Genomic DNA, 22267 nt, shown 5'->3' with positions numbered 1-22267 from the left:
TTATGGGACTATAATCCAACATATCTGGGTGCTCACCTTTATAAAGAAAGGTAGTTTAAAGTCATATGGTACTGTACACACTCACACAAATTAGTTTAGCAATTGAATAGAGTGGAAATCTACTTTTGATACGAGAGTCTGAGAGCGAGTGAAATCCGAATGATTGAAGAATTAAGTATTCAAGATATTTGGAGACAAAGACATTTGAAAGAAAAACAATACACCTTTTATTCAAATAGACATTTGTCATGGTCGAGGATAGATATGATATAGATTTCAACAGAACTTATAGATAATATACAAGAAGTAAACATTGAAACAAGTATTTGGGTGGACCACAATCCAATAACAATAACTTGGAAAGGACAGAAGAAAAAGACAAGATGGACATTGAATCAAGTAATATTAAATGAAAAAGAATTTCAACAGACAATGGAAAATGAATTAGAGTTTTTCTTCAAAATAAACAAAAAGGAGGATACGTCACTTCAGAATGTATGGGACACAATGAAAGCATATATCAGGGGCTTGGCATATCTGGGAAAGAAAAATAAAAAGAAAAGACAAATACAGAAGAAATTGGAAGAGGAGTATAAGAAACTAGAGGAAGATTTACAAAACGACACACAAAACAACAAAATTAAGAAACAAATGGAAATGAAAAAACATGAAATAAACTTGAACGAGCAAATTTTTGGCAAATAAATTAAGAGCATCTAAACAAAATTTTTTTGAAAATGCACATAAACCGGAAAGATGGTTAGCATACAAAATAAAAAAAGAAAAAGAGAAGAAGGTAATAAAATACTTACAAGATGAAAAGGGAAAAATACATTATAGAATTGAAGAAGAGAATAATTCAAAATTATTATGAAAAGCTCTATTATCAAGAGAAGATATCTGAAGAGAAGATAATACAATTTTTAGAAAAATCAGACCTACCTAAAATACCCGAACAATACAAAGGGATGTTAGAAGACAGAATAACAATGATGGAGCTAACAGAAGCAATTAAAAAACAAAAAAATGAGAAAACACCAGGTCCGGATGGACTATCAGTGGAACTATATAAGACATTTCAAGAGGTGTTAAGCAATGTAATGCTGGAATTATTTAATGAAATTTAATTAAAAGCAAAAATGCCAGATTCCTGGATAGAGGCCTATGTAACACTTATACCTAACAAAGATTCAGATTTGCAATTTATAAAAAACTATAGACCGATTTCTTTGTTAAATGCGGATTATAAGATTTTTGCTTCAATAATGGCAAATAATAGACTAAAGAGACAATTAAATGAATTAATTCACATGGATCAAAACGGGTTTCTACCTAAAAGGCAAATTAGAGACAATATGAGGATAATTTTGAATACGTTGGGGTATTATGGGACACATCCAGAATAACAAATGGCGATGATATTTCTAGATGCACAGAAAGCTTTTGATAATGTGAATTGGCAGTTTATGATAAAGCAACTACAGATAATGGACTTTGGGGAGAGATTTATGAATACTATAAAAACAATATATGATAACAATCAGCTAAGATAATGATGAATGGAGAGATGACAGAAAAAGTTAAGATAACCAAAGGAACAAGGCAAGGATGTCCATTATCCCCATTGTTATTTGTATTGACTCTAGAAGTGCTAAATAGAAATATAAAATGAAATGAAGAAATAAAGGGATGAAAATTAAAAAAGAGGAATATAAACTACAAGCCTTTGCGGATGATTTAGTATTTATTTTGGAGGAACCCCACAAAACAGGACCCAAATTATTAGAACAAATAGAGGAATATGGAGAGGTAGTAGGTTTAAAAATAAATAAAGAAAAAACAAAAATATTGGTAAAAAATATTACAGAAAAACAAAAAAGAGAATTAAGGGAGAAATTGGATATACAAATTGTGAAAAAAGTGAGATACTTAGGAATACAATAAATTTCAAGATGTGTAACAATAAAAGAGGATAACTATTATAAATTAAAAAGACAAATTGAGAAAGACTTGGAAAAATGAAAAACTTTGCAACTATCATTTATGGGAAAAATAGCAATAATCAAGATGAATATATTACCGAGGTTATTGTTTTTATTCCAGACAATTCCTATAAAAATTGAAAATATTTATTTTCAATATCTAAACAAGATAATGAGGAAGTTTATATGGCGGGAAAAAAGGCAAGAATTAATATAAAGATGCTACAAGATGCAAGAATAGGGGGATTTGGACTGCCAAATTGGGAATTATATTACCAGGCAGCAGCATTGACGTGGATGAAAGAATGAATCAAATTAAGAAATATAAGATTACTAACTTTGGAAGGACATGATTTGCAATTGGGATGGCATGCATTTTTATGGTATGGTAGAAGTAAGATACATATGTATTTTTATAGACATTATGTAAGAAATGCATTGTTATTAGTGTGGGAGAAGGTTAGAGATAAATACTATGTGAAAATTCCAATATGGTTATCAACAATGGAAGCATTGATACACCCAAATATGGTTAATTTTAGAAATATTTTTAGATATAAAGACTTACTTACAGACAAGGGGGAATTGAAAGGGAAACAAGAAATGGAAGAACAAGGGATTGTGATAGACTGGTACACGCATATGCAAATACAAGCAAAGTATGAAAAAGATGCAAAATTATAAGGGTTTTTTTTAGAAATGACAGATTTGAATAAGATACTCTTGGGAACAGAGGATAAAATAATTTTAAAAATCTATAGCTTTCTGCTTAGTATGGAATTAGAGGAAGAACAAGTAAAAGAAACAATGGTTGCTTGGGTAAAAAATTGTGGATATTCAGTTGAGCTCAATAGATGGCAACAGTTATGGGAAAGGAACTATAAACTAACAATGTCCACTGTATATAAAGAGAATCAATATAAAATGTTTTATAGATGGCATATGCCTCCGGAAAAATTGGCAAAAATGTTTAAAGACAAATCAGCTAAATGTTGGAAATGCCATCAAATACCAGGATATTATCATATGTGGTGGACATGCCCAGAAGCTAAAGATTACTGGAGCAGAATTAAGACATGGTTAGAAGCAGTGGTGGGTTGCCCCTGGTTCGCACCGGTTCTATAGAACCAGTAGTAAAACCGGTAGGAGGCCCCGCCCACTGACCCTGATGTCATGAAAATGCTTCTGTGCATGTGCAGAAGAGCATGTGCGCGGCCTCGTTGCGAACTGGTAGTAAAGGTAAGTAGAACTCACCCCTGGTTAGAAGAAATGATCCAACAACATATTGATTTAAAACCTGAGCTGTTCCTATTGGGTATACTACCAGCGAAAATTAGTAAAGAAAATATATACTTGATTATACATATAATAACGGCAGCGAGGATAGTATTTGCACAAAGATGGAAAGCAGAAAAAATCCCTTTGGAAGGGGAAGTAATTAAAAAATTTTTAGATTGTGCAGAAATGAACAGATTAACTTTGATGATTAAAGAGAGAGAGGATATGGACTATTATAAGATATGGAGGAAATTTTATGATTGGTTAAAAAAAAGATATGAGGTTCTTTTTTTAACTGGACAGTGACAATTGATTAAACCTTTAGCCGGAATTGACAGATCATATTACGTCAAAACCAAATCTATGAATGCACTGCTTTGCCATATGACAGGGATGGAGTGGTCATATCTGCTTATCCATCAGAAAAGTGAACCTATGGCTGCCTGCATTTGAATTGTTTGTGTGGCTGGGTCATAATATTTAGCTCAAGAATTTCAAAACTAGTCAGACAATTTGGTTTTCTGAGCTCAACAGGTCAACAATTTATTAAAGAGTTACTATGCCACAATTTCTTTTCTCTTTTAGTCAAACAACTTTCATTGCAACACATTCAGTAGATTCTCTGCATTATCACTACCAGTGTTTTAGAAACAAATGTCTCAAAGCGATAATGATAATAGGGATACAGGATGTATCTTCCTTCCAAATCTGCTGGTTTCCATTGTAGTTATTTTATTTTAATTAATGTACTGATGGAATACATTAAAAACCACACCCATAGATCTACAAAAAAAAAAAAAAAAAAACAACAACCCACCCACAAACCCAGGTACAGAAAAACTGAGACTGTCAGATGTTGAGGTAAGAAGAGGGATTTTTTTTCTTTAAAAATGCAGCACAGGTGCCATCTAGTGCCCTGAAGAAATATTTATTAAACGACAGAATCACAGAATGTAAAAACTGAATTTCTTTTAAATCATCCAGCCCAATTCCTGATACAGTACAGGGATCCACTATGACTGCATTGCTGACAGACGAGCCTTTGATTAAAAACCTCCTTCAAAAAAGGATTCACCAGCTCTTGAGCTAGTCTATTGTACTTTTAAACAACTTTTACTGTTACAGTTTTTTTCTTGATGGCCACCCAAAACCTATTTCCTTATTATTTAAATTCATTATTTCTTGTCCTGTCTTCTGGAACAACTCCATCATCACAGCCCTGTGTTCTACATGAGAACACTTCAGATTCTTGAAAACAATTATCACACTTCCCTGCACTTTTCTCTTTTCCAACACTACCAACCATTCCTTTGTTTTCCTTCCTATCTATTATCATCTTGGTTGCTATCTTTTGAACAAGCTCTCTTTTGTCAGTGTTATTCCTAAAATGTGGCATCCAGAATGCAATACAATACTGTAGATATGATCTGACTAATGCAGAACAGAGAGGAATGTCATTTCTCTTGATGAATATTTTGTTGAATTCTGTTGGCTTTTTTTGCAGTTATCTCACACTATGGACCCATGTTCACCTTGTGACTGACCAAGACAAGCAGACTCTTTTTACATGTACTGTTTTCCAATATGGTCTTCCCATCATGACTTTGAGTCTTCCTATCGAAATAAAGGATTTTGCTTTGCTCCCTGTGAAGTTCGTTGTTCTGGTTTCTGCCCATTCTTCCGGCTTGTTAAGATCCACCCATATCTTGGTATCATTCACTAGGTTGTTTGTTCCTCCCTCTCTTTCTAGTAAACTGCAGAACTGATAATCAAATTTTTAACTTTTCATTCATATTTTCTAACCTTTCATCTAAAATGTTATAAATATGAAAACAGAATGGGCTAAAAATAGAAGCTTCCAGTATATTCCCTTATACTCCTTCCATGTTCATTCAGTTCCACTGATGTACCTTTGTTCAATCAGCTTTGTACTGTATGTATCTGATGATAGCAGAGCCCAGCCTAGATTTTTTTCATTTTCTTCACTTGGATCTCAGGAAGACTTGGTTGAAAGTTTTGTTGAAGTCAATGTACATCATGCCTATCATATTACCATGGTCAACTACATTGGCTATTCATCATCCATTTCCCCAACTTTAATAAACATATTCTAATGGTACAGAAATTCATCTATTTGCTCTACTTTTTCGCCATTTAGGCATAATTAGTGTGTTTCCCCAAAATTAAGACCCAGTCTTATATTTTTTGGGGCTCCAAAATAAGCAGTAGGGCTTATTTCAGGGAAACATGATATCAGGGTGATCAGCCCGGCTGGGCACCCCACCCCCGTGCACACACAAGAGGTGGCGAGTGGCAGGGACTGACAGTGTTAGTCTGCTGCCAGTGCCACCACACCAAGACGACCCTCCCATGGTTGCTTGCCCCCTCCGACCCACTCTCGGTTTTCCCGCATCCCATGGCATGTCTGGATTGCCTGCCTTCCCCGCCCCCCGTGCCTCTGCATCCGTCTGCTGTCAGTGCCGCTGCACAAAGCCTCCCACGGCCACCTGCCTGGTCCAGCCCACCAGACTCTATGCTTCCACCTGCTGCTTGGGCAGGTAATCAACTCACCTGCATTGTGTGGGCTGTGGCTGGACACTGTCAGCCTCGCCACTTCTGGTGCTGGCCATGCCCGCCCACCCACGCACCCGGCTGATGACAACCTCAACTGGGGTTATTTTGGGGGGTAGGTAGGGCTTATATTAGCAGCATGCTAAAAATCAGGCTAGGGCTTATTTTCCGATTAGGTCTTATTTTTGTGGAAACACGTTATTACATCATTCAATTTATCATAACATGTAATTACTTTGGTAAGTCTATTTATATTAGACAAAACCTCCTATGATCTACTTTGAGTACTACTTTGTCCTGTTGCAGTTTTCTTTTTTAATCAAACTGCTATTCACCTTAATTTAAGCAGCTCTATAACTCCTCATCAGCACTGAATATTTTCACTTTAATAGTTCAAATTAAACATTTATTTTTACACTTTTAACTTCCTTTATTTAAAATTAAGTTTTATTTTATTTTATTTTATTTATCTGTTGGGAGATTAGTCTAACTCCCAAGAAGAGAAAGAAAGTTGATTTCCTTAGTCACTGCCTCAGTGCCATATTACCAGGAGATGATACTGTAATAGACATTTACCCTTCAGCTTTTTGACTTTTTATCACAATAAAAGCATTACAGATTGTGAGGGCCTACTTCTGTCACACAGCTGGGTTAGAAGATCAGGGGTGAAATCCAAAATTTTTCCCTACTGGTTCTGTGGGCGTGGCTTGGTGGGCATGGCAGGGGAAGGATACTGCAAAATCTCCATTCCCACCCCACTCTGGGGTCAGCCAGAGGTGGTATTTGCCGGTTCTCCGAACTACTCAAAATTTCCACTACCGGTTCTCCAGAATCTGTTAGAACCTGCTGGATTTCACCCCTGGAGAGGATGCCAGAGGGGACACCCTGTGAAAGATGGATGGTGGCTCTGAAAGAAGCTGGTGTCCCACAGCAATTCATCCTCGAAACTCATCCAGTCCACTGCAAACTTATTTCATTCGTTAATTCATCCTCCTGCATTTCAAATCAGTGCAATGCATTTAGGGCAGAGCTGTCAAACTCCCGGCCCATGGGGCGGATGCGTCACGCCCTGGCCAAGCGCATGCGCGGTTTAGCGAAGGGGAAAAAAGGTCCGATATGTCACGTGATGCTGACGTAACGTGAGCTTGACACTCGATTTAGAGGAATAACGTTAAAATGCCTTTTCTTTTTTCAACGGTAGAATGATCTTTTGACAATATTAAAATTTCGAATCAGCAGTTTAATCCAATCCACAAAGCTTTTAGCACCCCATCAAGGCGGCCATAATAATTTATTAAATATAAATTTATTAATTTATATCCCGCCCGATTCCCACGATTGGACGGACATGTGACATCCTAGCAGACATAAACAACGTATTGATCCTGTCTCCCTCCCTCCCATTACTTTTCTATTTCTGGATGTCTAAAAACACCGCAAAGGGACCGGGGTGCTTTGATTGCGTACATCGCGTATAATTGTTTCTTTGGGGCATTCGCCACCCCTCACAGGAAGCGCTCGACAAATGGCGACCTGAATACCCGAAATACATTGGGACGGAGCGGAGAGGGACACCCCCCCTCCCACCCATTTGCACTTCCGCCGAGTCACGTGACCCGAGCTCCATTTGAACGCCGGTTTCTTGGCCTCGCTTGCTCTCGCGAGCGTTGGCTTCCGTCCTCCGGTTTGTGGTGCGCGGTCGCTAGGAGCCGCAGGAAGGCAAGCGCGCGCAGTTTCCGTGAGGCCTGCCGGGAGTGAGGAGAGAAGCCCTTCTGCGTGCGAAGCCAAGGTGAGAGGCCTGCCCTTCTCTCCGTCCGCTTCCCCCGATTTTGGCGCAAAGGGAAGGGGACGAGGGGGAGGGACTAGCTCTGAATGCCTGCCTTTCCGAGAGCGGGAAGCCGTCTTTGTTCTTCCCCAGTTTTCAGGCCGTTCCTTCTCCTTTTCTGCCTGTATTCGGTGCTTGGCGCATTCTCTCTTCTGCCTAGGCCCACCCGTTGGGCTCCCATCCGTGACGGCTAGCCCTCAAGTTTAGCTCAGGAGTAACAATATCCGGGGGCAGAAGCTTCGGACCCTGTTCTTGGTTTTTAGGTTTATGGGGGGAAATAGGCGTCTTTTCTCCATCCTTAATCCCTTCCCCCGTGTTAAGCAGCTCCTCCAAGGCGGTTTTTATTCTCCGAAAGATGCCTTTGGTTCCCTCTTTCTCCCACTGTGTTCTCGGTGAAATCTTAGTTGTCACAGCTCCTGGTGTTCTGCTTTTGTTACATAAATTTGTAACTGGCTGTACTGGAAATAATGAAGGGCCTTTAATGCACTCACCTAGGGCGACACGTTTGTTTTCTATGGAATACGATTCCGGCATATAGCGTTTAAAATTGGTGCGTTGTTTTTTGCCCTCTCCAGAAAAAAGCAGTAATCCTGGCTTAAATAAACTGCAGGTTTATGTGTTTCAGAAAATAAACAGCTAGGTTTGCTGTAAAGCCAAATCCGTGTAAATGAGAATTGTACAGTTATTTTTTTCACACGCAAATCCCCTTTTAAATGATTAATATTAGCTATATTAATTAATTGTTAACTATATATTAATATTAACTATATGTAATAACACTTTAGATGCTGACACAATTAACTGTGCAGCCTCTCTTATCAGTACATAATAATTCAGCTGGTTTTTACTGATCTTCTATTTCTAATAATTCTATATTTTATTCTTGTCATTACTATAAGGACTATTACTACTACATTCCTGTCGGACATCCGGGTTGAAAGGAAGGAGTGCTACATTTTTGTGTTATCTTATAAAAGATTGATGAATTTGAATTGCTACTGGGTTTTATGTTTTCAAAGTGGGCAGTGCTTTTTGAAACAGGTGTCTCAGTCCCATCTATTACCTACATGCTAGTAGAAGATTTTGTTGAAAATGAAACATTCCTAGAGACAGAATGCCAGCTTTTTTATCTTTTACTTATCAGCAACATCAGGAAGACATAGGTTCCCCACATCTATGCTTGGGAAATAAGATTTCTGTGGATTGCACAAAATGTAAGAGTTTCTTCCTTCTGAAGTACTTTCTAGAAATTTAACATTGGAAGAGTGGGGGAATAAAAAACTCCAGTACTGTATATTTAGGATTTCTTACTGTATCTTTGACAAATGACTATACACTATTTTTAATAATGAAAAGCAGACAATCCAGTGTCTGTATAAACTTGGGATAGATAGCTTTATTTCTCCAGAGTTTTAGAACTCCTATAACACCTATGACCCCAGAAAAATTATATTGTTATATAAAGGTACTTTCAACTAATGTAGGAAAACATGAAGTGTCATTTTACTATGTACAATGGAGTTGTGAAACAGCCAAAAAATTGGATACAAATACATATATTTGTATGTGTATTTGATGCAAGGAATATTAAAGATTAACATTGAAATGAAACCAGACTTTATGGATACCAATTAGAAAAGACTTGTGAGAGATTAGATTTTTACCTGGCAACTGCAGCAAGATTATGAGCAAAGTTTGAAAAATACTGAAATATGTAGAGTGGAGAAATGGATTGTCAAGATAATGGAGTTAGCAGAAATGGTAAAATTGATCTGTTTCATCGGGGTGAGACCAGGGGTGAAATGCTCCCAGTTCGGATCGGATTGCCCAATCCAGTAGCGATGGTGGGTGGTTCAGAGAACTGGTAGCAAAAATCCTTGCGTCCCCCCATGCCCAGCTGAGCCGCGCGATCATCAGAGGCTCTTTTTTTAAATTTTAAAAGCATTTTTTCTACAACCTCATTGGCCGAAAAAATGCTTTTAAAAGTAAAAAAAAAAAAAAAGCCTCTGATGATCGCGTGGCTCAGCTGGGATCGTCAGAGGCTTTTAAAAGCATTTTTTCTACAACGTATTCAGCCAAAGAGGGTGCAGAAAAAAATGCTTTTAAAAGCCTCTGACAATCTCAGCTGAGTTGCCTGATCATCAGAGACTTTTAAAAGCATTTTTTTCTGCTCCCTTTTCGGCCGAAGAAATTGTAGAAAAAATGCTTTTAAAAGTAAAAAAAAAAAAAAAGTTGGCCACGCCTTCCCAGTCACATTACCCACCACCACCAAGCCACGCCCACAGAACTGGTAGTAACAAATTTTACATTTCACCACTGAGTGAAACTAATATTTTTGGACTTTTTGTTCAAAATGGTGATTTCCTGATTTCAAAGAGTTAAATATGGGAAGAAAGGAAGTATGATGCAACCTTATAGAGGTAGGAAAAATAACGTTTCTTAGTGACTGCTCCAAAGAAAATGGGAAGTTACTTATTTATATATCTTCTTTTTCCTTTATTTAACCTACTTTTCACACATTTTTATCTTTTCTTTTTCTTATCTTTACTTCATAAATCTTTAATAGCATGTAGCCTTTGGTCATATTTATAAGTGTAATCTAAATCATTTGGAGAATATTAGGTTGTAACTTGTGCTATTCAAAGTACATTCATTGCAAAATTACATTCTGCTCAATATTGTAGTTCATTGTTTCTCTTTTCAAGTTTCTGTTAATATTAAAAATAGTAGCCTATCAAGCAGCACTGTTTTCATTTCTAGGCAGAAAATGTTTGTGTAGGCAAAAGGCTTTTTATAGATCTACAAATTGGTAGTAGAAAGGTAATTCTAGGTTTTGTTTTTGTGGTTATTACTAAAATTAAAAAAATTGCTCTTTCGTAGCCTAGTAAATCTGTGTCTCAAATCTACGTCATATGAAACTTGAGTCTAATTAATATACAAATGGATTTTTCTAATACCTTCTGAAACAAATGTCTGCTTTACCTATATTTTTCTCTTAATTGTTTTTTTTTAAGAAGATAAGTTTGCATGTCAAACTTTTGATCATCTGTATAGTGCTAATAAAACTTATTTCTATTGGGATTTTAATAGCCTATATTTATAGATTTGGTTTAAATGAAAGATGGGCAAATCATACATTAACAATTACAGTTCTGCACCTTTTTAAAATTTGATGTAACATTAACAAATCATGATAGCAAAAATGGTAAAGAGGCCTTATATTTTTATTAATGCAATTTGAGACTGCCTTTGTAAACTTCAACTCTAAGATAATATGACTGCTGGGTAGTTTTTCAAAATTTCAATGTTGCAGTTTTCATTTCTCCTGTATGTAAGCTTTGGTGGTCATAATCTCTGTTAATCTACATGAAACATATTTTTGACAGGACAGTGTAAGATCCACTAGGTATAGGTCTTCTTGAACTTTAAGAAACTACTCAAGACAATTATATTTTCTTGTTTTAATTTGTTGTCCAGTTTCTTTGTTTACCCTTAAATCTATGGATATTTTATATTGTTGCTTAAAATATTTACAGTTGTTTGGCTTACCTTTAATATAGCCTGATGAAGTAATACAAAGTATATGCCCAAAATGTTAAGTTTATTTATTATGACTAGGAAACCATTAAGAATCTTTTCAAAGATTAGTTTTGAAAGTGGAGATTGAGATTACACCAAAATAAATGTATATTTAAGACCAAAAAGAAAAAAAAAACATTTTAATCATGTCCAGTTGTAGTTCAATATCAACATGCTGAGGTTGATGTATAAATAACCATACAATAATATATAAATTTATATTACTCTTTCATGATTACTTGGGTCATGCTTGCATCTTGCTAACTATGAAGATTTATAGTATTCTCAATTCATTTTATCTTATGGTCTCAAATACAAAAAGATGGGCTTAAAATAAAATTCTTAATAAATGAATAATCTGGCCATTAAATGTACATACAATTAATTTGGTTTTTATTATAGCTTCTTTTTATTTTTGTAGATGTCAGAAGACCTGGCAAAACAATTAGCTAGTTATAAAGCTCAGTTACAGCAAGTTGAAGCTGCTTTGACAGGAAATGGAGATAATGAAGATTTATTAAAACTCAAGAAAGATTTGCAGGTGAGAACTGAGAAGAAATAAATTTGCTAATTGAATGTTTCCTATATAGAGAACAGCTCTGCAGAATTGCATTTGACTGCTTCTGAAGACCATCTGCTAGGAGACTAGTGGATGTCTTTGTGAAGTTGGTTAACCACTATGAGAACAGACTGCTGGACTAGATTGTCCAGGGGTCCAAACTAACAGGGAACTGCTTATGTTTTTATGTTTGTTATAGTAGTATCTTAATCAGAATGTGTTCCAAAATAAGATTAAGGCTTAAGTATAAAGTAGTAAATTATTATGTAAATATTAATAAGTTTTTTCTTATGGATTAAATTAGCTTCAGAAGAACTAGGGCTGTCATCTGCTTAAAGGGATTGTAGTCTACAATCGCATAAGTATGGTTATAAATAAAAATATTTTGAAGTCTGGTTTAGTATATATACCTTATATAAAGTCATTTTAAAGTAATTTTCTTCTGTGTAAGAGCATATTGAAAACACATTTTAAGCTAGTATTTGCCATCTTTCTGATCTATTTTTAATGAGTCATTTTTCACATTTTCTTTCTTGAGTGTTTTTTTTTTTTAATATGCCGCCCTTCTCCGGAGACTCAGGGCGGCTTACAATGCGTTAAGCAATAGCCTTCATACTTTTGTATATTTTTATACAAAATATTTTTATACAAAGTCAGCTTATTGCCCCCACAAACCGGATCCTCATTTTACCCACCTTAGAAAGGATGGAAGGCTGAGTCAACCTTGAGCCTGGTGAGAATTGAACTCGCAGTAATTGCAGGCAGCTGGATGTTAAATGCTGCCTTAGTAGGAGGCATTAGCCTCCTACACCACTCAGGCTCCTTGTTAAAATATCCCCAGTACTATCCTACAGCAGTCATTTAAGCAGGGACTGTTTAATGTATGATGTGTTCACTAAGGGAAATATATTCAAATGGTAGGGTTCTGAAACTACATAGGCTTTGTGAGTTCTTTACAAATTGTTTTTTTAAATGCTCTGTAGCTTGTAATTCAACGGTGACTAACATTTGAATTAATTGTAGTTCAACTTCTGTGTGCATAAAAACAGCAGGGTGAGAGTCTTAATAGAGTAATTTTTTAAAAAAATGAGTAATAATGAAGACAAAATAACTTAAATATTTTTCTTTAAAAATATTCTGTTTATATCCATTTTTGCATCACAACCTATTCCTTTTTTTCTTTTTTTCATTGGGTCAGATTTGGTCAATATTTCAAAAACAGCTATTTGATGTTTAATTTTTTTCATGCACTATAGCCTTCCCCAAATTGTTATCTTTTAGGAAAAAGGTACACAAATCTTGTGATATTCTTCATTCTTTAAAATAATAACAGGAATCTCTGTGATCCCTGCTGAAAGAAAACTCATTATTTCATTTGAGTTAAAGCTTGGCAAAATATACCACTTTTAATCATTACAGTTTAACCAATACATCAAATAAAACAACTTCAATTGAAACCATTGCATTGGAAATAAGCAAAACGATCCAATAAAATTTAAAGCCTTATTTTTGATGAGACGGGTGACCTGTTTGTTTCATAATTGGTAAAAGCTGGGTTTCATTTTGAAAGCAGTCAGTCTAACTCAAAAATTGGGGAAAGGAAGAAAGAAATAGGTTTGTATTGCCTTAAATCAGTTCTGCTACAGTGCTGTTATTAATGTTTCGATTTTCAGAAAGCTGGCAAGTTACAAGTTTCTTTTTATATTCTCTCCCAATCCAATGACAGTGAGATAAGACCAATATTGATATTTCCTTTTTGTATTGATTCTTGTAAATATCTCCCCCACTCCTGTAATAGGTCAGAGTTTTGAATAGAAGTCTTAGATCTTCAGACCTGGTCAATCCTCCTTTTTTAAAAAACAAATGAACAAATGCAGTGGGTCATTCACAATCTCTGGGTTGCAACCCACACTTTAAGAAACACTGGTGTAGATAAGTAGCCCCAACATAGCCGCACCCCACTAGTTGTGGAAAGGTTATGTTGTGTACCTTCAGTAGATAATAATAATCTCTTAAAAATGCAGGTACAATAGTTTTTTACAGATGTTCTATTTAAAACTATGTTTTAAAACTTTTTTTTATGTGACATATACACACACATATACATACACATACAAACTGTTTTTTTCTGTCATAAGACGCACCCCCCCCAAAAAAAAAGGTAGACGGTGCTGGTCCTTTGGTGAATAGCAGCCGGGTGGCGGCGGCAGGGTCCTTTTACAGTGCTGAACCCTGCCTCTTCTGTCTTTGTCATTGCCCGCCTCTGCTGTCTCTTTTCCACAGTGCAGGAGTCAATAGGCAGAGTTGGCTCATGAGAGGACACCTATCTGGTCCTCTCAGGCTCCACCTGATTTTTTTTTTCTTGTTTTCCTCCTCTAAATCTAGGTGCATCTTATGGTCAAGTGCATCTTATAGTGTGTGTGTGTTTGTATGTATGCATATATGTATGTACATATGTATGCGTGTGTGATGTACTAATTTAGGCAGTTATGTTTTTAAGTTTCCATTTTTTAGCCTTGTAGTGTTACTAAAAGTTCATTTATGCAGATTTATACAGTCCAAAATACTCTGGCTAACATGGTTGGTATCATAATTCATCTTGCAGAGATTGTGTTCATTTGAAAATTTACAAATATTTTTAAAATCTTGCATTTAATAGTTTGATTATTCCTGCTTTAGCACAGAATCTGGAAATCCCAGTTTTTTTACCTATTTTATTGAAGTATGTTTTGCATATATTAAAATTGTATTTTGCTGCTTCCTGGAATACATAGATATTTTGCGCCAGTAATTATTTTTAATAAAAAATGTAAAAAAAAAATCAACCCAGAAAATGTTTTTTATTCTTATTTCTTATTCTTTCTGCTTCTATTATATTATCTGAAATAAAGCCCTTAAAGAGATGCAGCTATTTTAAGGGCTGCAGGCGAGGGCTGTATTTGCTATCTTACTGACTTTGGGGTACCTTTTAGGGATGACTTCGAAATATTGTACTGTAAATAAAGTTTTTGTGTGCTTCTCAGACTGTTACTGTATACATTGCAATTGGTAAATACTTTTCAAAAGTTATGGGAATAGGGGGAGATACTTAATGTTTAAATTGTTGCTTTTTTCTGCCATCAGGAAGTTATAGAACTAACTAAAGACCTCCTTTCAACACAACCATCAGAAACTCTTGCAAATTCTGATAGTTCTGCGTCTGCCCTCCCCAGTCACACTTGGAAAGTTGGAGACAGATGTATGGCAATATGGAGTGAAGATGGACAGTAAGTGTAGAAAACAAACTTCTGTACAGTTACATGAAATAATACAATTTCATGGTAAGATACTTCCCTTTGGTTTATATTCTCCCCGTCTCCATAATGGTAAACACCAGCTTGGCAAAAATAGTAACGTGCAGTAGTCAGTCCTGGTGACTTTTAAATTATAATTTGTAATCAGCCAGCATAATGACCAAAGTATGGAGAGTACCAAGATGAGGATGGCTAGTTAAAGGGAGTGCAGGTATAAATATGTATCTTAAACAAATATGTTATTTGGGAATATATAATGTTAGTAAACTCCAATTTTGCTTAGTCCATAGTCTATATTAGTACAATCTCTAATAACTTAAAATTTGGAATACAGTTATCAAAATGGAGTGATAATGCTTTTCATTACTAATTGAGAGGAAAATGCTAAGAATATCATTTGGAGAAAAAAATGGAGCCTTGGGAAAAGAGTAATATCAGAAGGGAAGAAGCCAAAGAAGAATCTGCTGTCCATACCAATCTTTCTTTCTTTATAACAAACACATTTTTAAAGATGAGAGGATTGGGCTCAGAAATGGCAGATTACTTTGTTTACTGTTATGTTCATATAGAAGACTGTTACTTTGGTAAATGTATTCTCTCTGTGTTGCTTTGGAGTCATAACGGCTCAGTCCTTCTGCGACTCCCAGGTAGTCCTAAACTTACAACCATTCATTTATAACCATTCAAAATTACAACGGCACTGAAAACAGTGACTTACAACCAGTTCTCATGCTTACAATTGATGTAGCATCCCTATAGACATGTGATCAAAATTTGGATCCTTGGCATCTGGTATGCTACAGTTGCAGTAACCCAGGATCATAAAACAGTTGCAGTGTCGTGGAACCATGTTATCCCCCACCTGCAATCTTCCCAATTGGCCTCTGACAAAGTCAATTGCAGAAGTCTGATTCACTTAACAACCACATGATTCAGTTAACAACTAAGTGATTTACCATGTCAAAAAGTTGTAAAATTGGGTGTGACTCACTTAACAATTGCCATGTTTAACAAGGGAAATTCTGGTCTCAATTGTGGTCATAAGTTGAGGACTATCTACATTGTAGGGAGCAGACATATTTAAAAGCATCAAACCAGATCTCTGACAGGATTATTTATGTCCTTCAAAATAATTAGGGAAAGGAATACTGCAGCTGGAGAGTATTCTTTTTACAATAATAGACTGGCCTTATGATGGACTAGCAAAAGGCAAGCTTTGATTCCTGAGCTTAATGCTAATGTTAATGAGCTGCCCTTTTAATGGTATATGGAATTCTTCCATCTGAAGGAAATTACTGTTTTATTCATTTTATTTATTAAATATAATATGCCACCCATTTTGCATCCTTTTCTCTCAACAGTAACAATTCTATTATGTGTTGGTTTCCATTTTTGTTGCTTAGATGCTTGTGATGCTAAACACAGTTTAACTGTTCAGTTTCCTTATGGCCACTGAAGCATAGACAGCATTTGCAGTTTCCAAAAGCTGCAGAGAGTGGAGTATCAAGTGTTACTCTAGCGTGTTGAATTAAACTGTTTAGACTTTTGAAATGGCTTAGTGGAGTAGGAGAGAAAAATTGGTGCTTTGCGGAGTTCAAAATGAGAATGATTTGATTTGGGAGCAGCCAAGATTTTTCTGGGGCTGAAGTGGGCTGAATTTTTTTGAAGCTAGAGTCCATTTTGACCAGGACAATTTCTGCAACCTTAACTAAGACCAAATAGACTACAATTCCTTCGGGTACTCCTGAGACCAAAAAAATTGGTATTATAGCCAGTTAATTTAGTGGTTAAGGCACCACACTAGAAACCAGGAGGTTGGATTATAGTCCTGTTTTAAGCATGAAAACTGTCTGGGTGACTGTGGACCAGTCACAGACTCTCTGTCTAATTCACCTCACAAAGTTGTCGTGAGGAGGAAGATAGGAGGAAGGAATATTAGTATGTTTGCCACCTTGAGTTATTTATAAAATAATAAAATAGGATATAAATAAAATAGGGAATCAGTATGCAGTTTGGAGTATGAATTGTACACTTACAAGATATGTGTATACATATTTTAATGTATGATTATATTAGATTATTTTGAGTCTCAGGTGATGTAACTGAAAAAAAACTGGATAACCACCTTTATAATCTATATTATTGCCACTAATAGATCACAATTATTGTCATGATTTTCTTAAGTATGTTCTTTGAATATCGATAATTCTGTCTTTATTTTTAGGAAGAGATATGTCATTGGGATAGTTGTTAATTTAGAATTTAACAGTGCAATCATATATATATATAACTGCTCAGAAATAAATCCTATTTTATTCAATAGGGTTAAGTTCAATATGAGTTAACCATGCTGAGAAAGTAAGTGTAAAGGAATGCCATAAAATAATAACTCTCAGAATTACGTTGTCAATTTCAATCCACTGTTAATCAGAAATATATTGAAATGTAATCATTGCATGTTTAAGTTTTGCAGGGTTGAGTCTTAAACCTTTACTCACATGCTTACAGCCATGATATCTTTACAGGTGTTATGAAGCTGAAATTGAAGAGATAGATGAAGAGAATGGTACAGCTGCAATCACGTTCTCAGGATATGGTAATGCTGAAGTCACGCCTCTACTCAATTTGAAGCCTGTGGAAGAGGGAAGAAAAGCAAAGGAAGATAGTGGCAACAAGCCTATGTCCAAGTAAGTGATGGAAATTGTTTCTATTGTTTAATGTGTGATATCAATCTAAAAAAAAGTACTGTAATTGAAATATTGTTGATGGGTATTCTTATTCAGAGATTACATGTAGATAAGGATAAGTGTTGAAGACATTTTTTTTAAAAAAAAAAAATCCAAACCCATGTAGGTATTCAGGCTATATATGTAGCAGACTGTGCTGAGTCTTGAATAATTAAGCAGGATAATTTGGACTGAATTTATGGCTGCATGAGGCAAAGTAGAATCCCCATGAATCACCTTCAAATGAACAGGGAAATTTGTGAATTGTTTGCAGAACTGCAAAAGGGCTGCATTGCTTCCATGTCTTTGTAATATACAGTTTCCACCCAGAAACTATTGACACTATAGAGGCCTGCAGTGTGTTGTAAGTTACATCATTATGTAACATTGGTCTGTTCTTTTTGCCACCTTCTCTATTCTGCCATAGTGCCAGGTAGACATTGAGACCTGTTGAAGGCATTCCCTTTGGAAGCTGGTTGCAGCCACCCAAGCAAACATGGGGAACAACTATACAGTTGTTGCCCACTGCAGTGCATTAATCTTCTCCAAAGAGCCATGAGGTTTCGCCTTAGGAAACTCCACTCTTAAATCACCAGTTCCTGATATAGGAATCCATTAGCTTTGTCAAGAATATGAGTGTGGATTGGGAAGAGAAAATCCTTATTGTCATCACATCACTTCCATCTCCTTCTTTTTGTAAAGATTTCTTTTTTATCAAATACCCTAACATAAATAGAAGTTGGCAAAATTTAACCAAATAGTAAGCTGCTATTATTATAATCACTTTTTTAAAATAAAATAAATCAGTATTTAAGGAACCTACCTGTAAATTTCCTACATGTTTCTTTAAAATTAGTTTTCATTATTTCAGTAAACATATGTAACTGTGAACAAATCCCATGCCATTCTGTAGAGGTAAAAAGAAGTTTCAGCCATTTGTGATTTTTTCCAGTGGATGGCATATGTTTTACAGTAAATCAAAACAGGCTTCTTCTACTTCTACTTTGGTACTGTGAATGTGCAGCACCTAAATACAGGATTATGTTGACTGTTTAAATCAGCCTTCTATAATCTGATTCTGCCTGAGGATAATGGAACTTATTCCAGGTTCAGAAAGATTGGACTATAACATATACTATTAGATGTAAGGCTTGTGTTTGCTCTATGACTGAATTTTTTTAATATGAATTTGATGAATAAAATAAATCCTGTAATGCTCAACCAGGATCAAGTATTTTCTATACAAAAGTGCTTTAGGCTTGTGAAAAAATTTACTTATCTTGGAATAAATTTTGAATTAGTTCTAGAGTTATTCCATTTGCAAGAAGCAAGCTAATTTCAGCTGACTTCTAAAAGAGCTGTGTTAGTAGTGTATGAAAGTAGGATTGCTGTGCTTTATTGAAACTTGCAATGCACAGATTGCTTTACAGAAGGAATGACAGCACTCTCTGCAGCTGGAGAATGAAATAGGCGTGGACAGCTGAAGCCCATTGTACTGAGAGTTTGTCTTTACATTCACCTAGTTCAAGGTGAGACTCTCTTAATCAGTGTATCCTTGCTTTTGTCTACATGTTCTGAGAATAAAAGTGAATTTATAACAAATTAGGTTAGGTAACTAGGTTATGAACTACCTAAGTAACCTTCAATGACATTTTACTTTTTAGAAAAGAAATGATTGCTCAGCAAAGAGAATATAAAAAGAAGAAAGCTTTGAAAAAGGCCCAGCGTATCAAAGAACTAGAACAGGAACGAGAAGATCAGAAAGTCAAATGGCAGCAGTTCAACAATAGAGCATATTCAAAAAACAAAAAAGGCCAGGTGCGTATATGATGCATCTTAGTATATTGGAGATATAGAGTTATGACAACCAAGTTGCTGTGATGGTCACCAGGCTGGAAACCGGAGCATGGCCCCTAGTTCTTACCTTAGGCACAAAGAGCCAATTAAGTTACTTTGGGCCAGCCGTTCTCTCAGCCTTATAAGAAAGGAATGGTAAACCATTTCCTGAAAATCTTTCCAGAAGAAATATGAGGGATTTCGTAATAGTATTTTTCATACTTTTAACAGTTTGGGGTAATTTGCAATTTTACAAGATAAATTAATAGAAAACTTAAAGATGCAGGTTTATAAAGCTTTAGGGCAAAAAGGTAGGCAAAATATTTTGAATTCCAGTAGTTCTGAGACTAAAATAGATGTAGTGATCACCCCAGAGTTGTTTGGTGTTTAGAATAGCTCTATAGTTTGAATTTGAACCCTGTTATTTTGAGTACAGAATATTTCCAAAATAATCAAAGCAACCTGTTCACAGAATATTTTGAATTTGAAATCTTTTGCATAACAAGGTTTTATGCTGTTATAAACCATAATGATGTTTTGTGTATCTCAGATTGTTAAGTTTTTTGTGGCCCAGTTAAATATAATTTAATCAATCTCTTTGTATGGAAATAAGCCAAATAGATAAAATTTATATGATTCAGGAATGCTTAATCACTGATAAACTGCATTATTGATATAGTAATTTATTATTTGTTGCATTTCAAAAGTGATTAAAATTGAATTTTTAATTTGTTCCATAGGTAAAGCGGAGCATCTTTGCTTCTCCTGAGAGCGTTACAGGGAAGGTTGGCGTTGGGACATGTGGAATTGCAGACAAACCTATGACACAGTATCAAGATACATCAAAGTATAATGTCAGACATTTGATGCCCCAGTAATTAAGGGGGATATTGTCATATTTGCAGGGCTTTACATTTATCTTTTTATTGTTATATTTTTCTAACAGTAAACAATTGGTGCGTAATGAAAATGGTGTTGCCATCACACGGCTTTTGCTGGTACAAGCCTTAATTATTACAAATATTCAGATGACCCCGTTATTGTTTTAAAATTTTGTATAGATATGCACAAGTTAGAGTGTTGAAGAAATGCCCTTTGCAATATTTTGAAGCCTTCAATCTGATACAGTGTCTTTACTCAGGCACATACTGAGAATACTGCCAAGCAAAGAAGTAATAAAATAATTATCCCATATTTTTGCTCTGTTTGATATCTAACAGTCCTGTTACCTTCCTACAAGAGCACTATTGTTTTTTATTTGTTCAAAAATAATTCAGTTGAAATATTTATTGGGATTTTACTCTGATTAAATACAGACTGGAATGTGCTGATAGGAAGGATTTTTCATCTGAAAAAGCAGAACCCTAGACATACAATCTTGGAAAAGATAGCTAAACAGAATTTATGCTTAACAATGACTGTTTCCTCAAGATGAGGGTTTGTTCCCAAATCACACATCCTTTCATTAATGCTGTGTGATTCTATATCCAATGGTTTAGCTAGCATCGAAATGTATCATAACTTCCTAAGTCAGTCCAAACCTGGTACAAGAATTTGGAGATTTCCCCACCCTAACTACATATAAAACCTTAATATTTCAGTATGGAGTAGCTTAGAAACCTGCCAAACGTTTTGTTATAGTTAAAAAAAACTCATGAATGAAAGTGAGTTTTCTTTTCTCTCTCTGGAGTGAAAAAATATTAGGAACTGGCTGATTTGTATTGCGTTTCTAAATACCAAATTTTGTTAAGTCTGGAAAAAAGCAGGATATCTCGTCAGAAAAAAACATGTTTAGCACTGGCAAACTGGAAAGTTTATTTATAGAAGTTAAAGTTAATAAGGATTTAGTTATGAGCTGCATAAGTTTTTCTCAGTAATTTTCAAGGATGGACTAGCACTTTAAAACTGGGAAATATTAATTATATTGGAAGTTATTTCCAAAACTTAATGGCTTATTATGATGCAGTTACTTAACATACTGCAAAGAGTCATTTAGTGCTTACGCAGTTTTACAGTTGATCCAGCTATACTTAAGTATAGTTGGTGTTGTTTCCCAATAATGCCACAATCCAACTGAATTACTTTAGCTGAACATTCTTGATTTTATTTGGAAAACCATGTGTAAATGTTCTGGCATTCTTGTCTCTTCTGGATGAAATTGCTTCCCTTCGCTGTGTGTAATGCTTAGGGTAGTAATGACATATTTTAATCTTGCAAATGTGTTTGAGAGAAAAAGTTAATGTATAGCCCTGTATACAGTGTAGATAAATATTTTTGTAAAATATGGTGTTAATGAACAAGAGTGAATTTAGTTATTACTCTTATTAAATAATTCAGAAGTAATTCTTGCTCATTAATCTGACCGCCATTGCTTATGTCTGTTACATTGTAGTTCCCTTTTGTAATTTGTTTTCTGAATTAAAATCAGGTAACATCAATACTTGTTGATACATTCATTAGTGAAAGTCTGCCAGTTTATCTGCATTTAAATCCATAACTAGTAGATTATAATCCACCTGTAGATTCTTCCCGTCAACAAAAAGGCAAAATAATTTTTATTACTGTGTTGATCTCAGTTTTGTATGTAACTTTTATTAAAATAAAGTGTTTAAAATCTG

At 35.2% G+C, this 22267-nt stretch overlaps 1 protein-coding gene and 1 long non-coding RNA gene across 3 annotated transcripts; one reads left to right on the top strand and one right to left on the bottom strand.

Moving 5' to 3' along the window:
- Positions 1 to 7555: 7555 nt before the first annotated feature.
- Positions 7556 to 22267, top strand: SMNDC1 (survival motor neuron domain containing 1). Of its 2 annotated transcripts, none has more exons than XM_070946043.1 (6): positions 7556 to 7620; positions 11657 to 11776; positions 14918 to 15060; positions 17613 to 17774; positions 19478 to 19631; positions 20390 to 22267. In XM_070946043.1, the coding sequence occupies exons 2-6, from the start codon at positions 11657 to 11659 to the stop codon at positions 20525 to 20527; spliced, it is 717 nt and encodes a 238-aa protein (XP_070802144.1). In that variant the 5' UTR covers positions 7556 to 7620; the 3' UTR covers positions 20528 to 22267. The 2 variants fall into 2 exon arrangements, with proteins under 2 accessions (XP_070802144.1, XP_070802145.1); XM_070946044.1 differs by lacking the exon at positions 7556 to 7620 and adding an exon at positions 8566 to 8870.
- On the bottom strand, positions 13288 to 18890 carry LOC139318557 (uncharacterized). The gene is made up of 3 exons (XR_011600519.1): positions 18637 to 18890; positions 17586 to 17719; positions 13288 to 13641 (listed from the first exon to the last, which is right to left on the bottom strand). It is a non-coding gene; the product is annotated as an uncharacterized lncRNA (long non-coding RNA).

This window comes from Pituophis catenifer, unplaced genomic scaffold (genome assembly GCF_029215685.1).
Source record: "Pituophis catenifer annectens isolate HBS135680 unplaced genomic scaffold, rPitCat1.0.hap2 SCAF_6, whole genome shotgun sequence".
In the NCBI taxonomy this organism is placed as follows: Eukaryota; Metazoa; Chordata; class Lepidosauria; order Squamata; family Colubridae; genus Pituophis; species Pituophis catenifer.
This window is presented reverse-complemented; position numbering and strand designations above follow the sequence as displayed.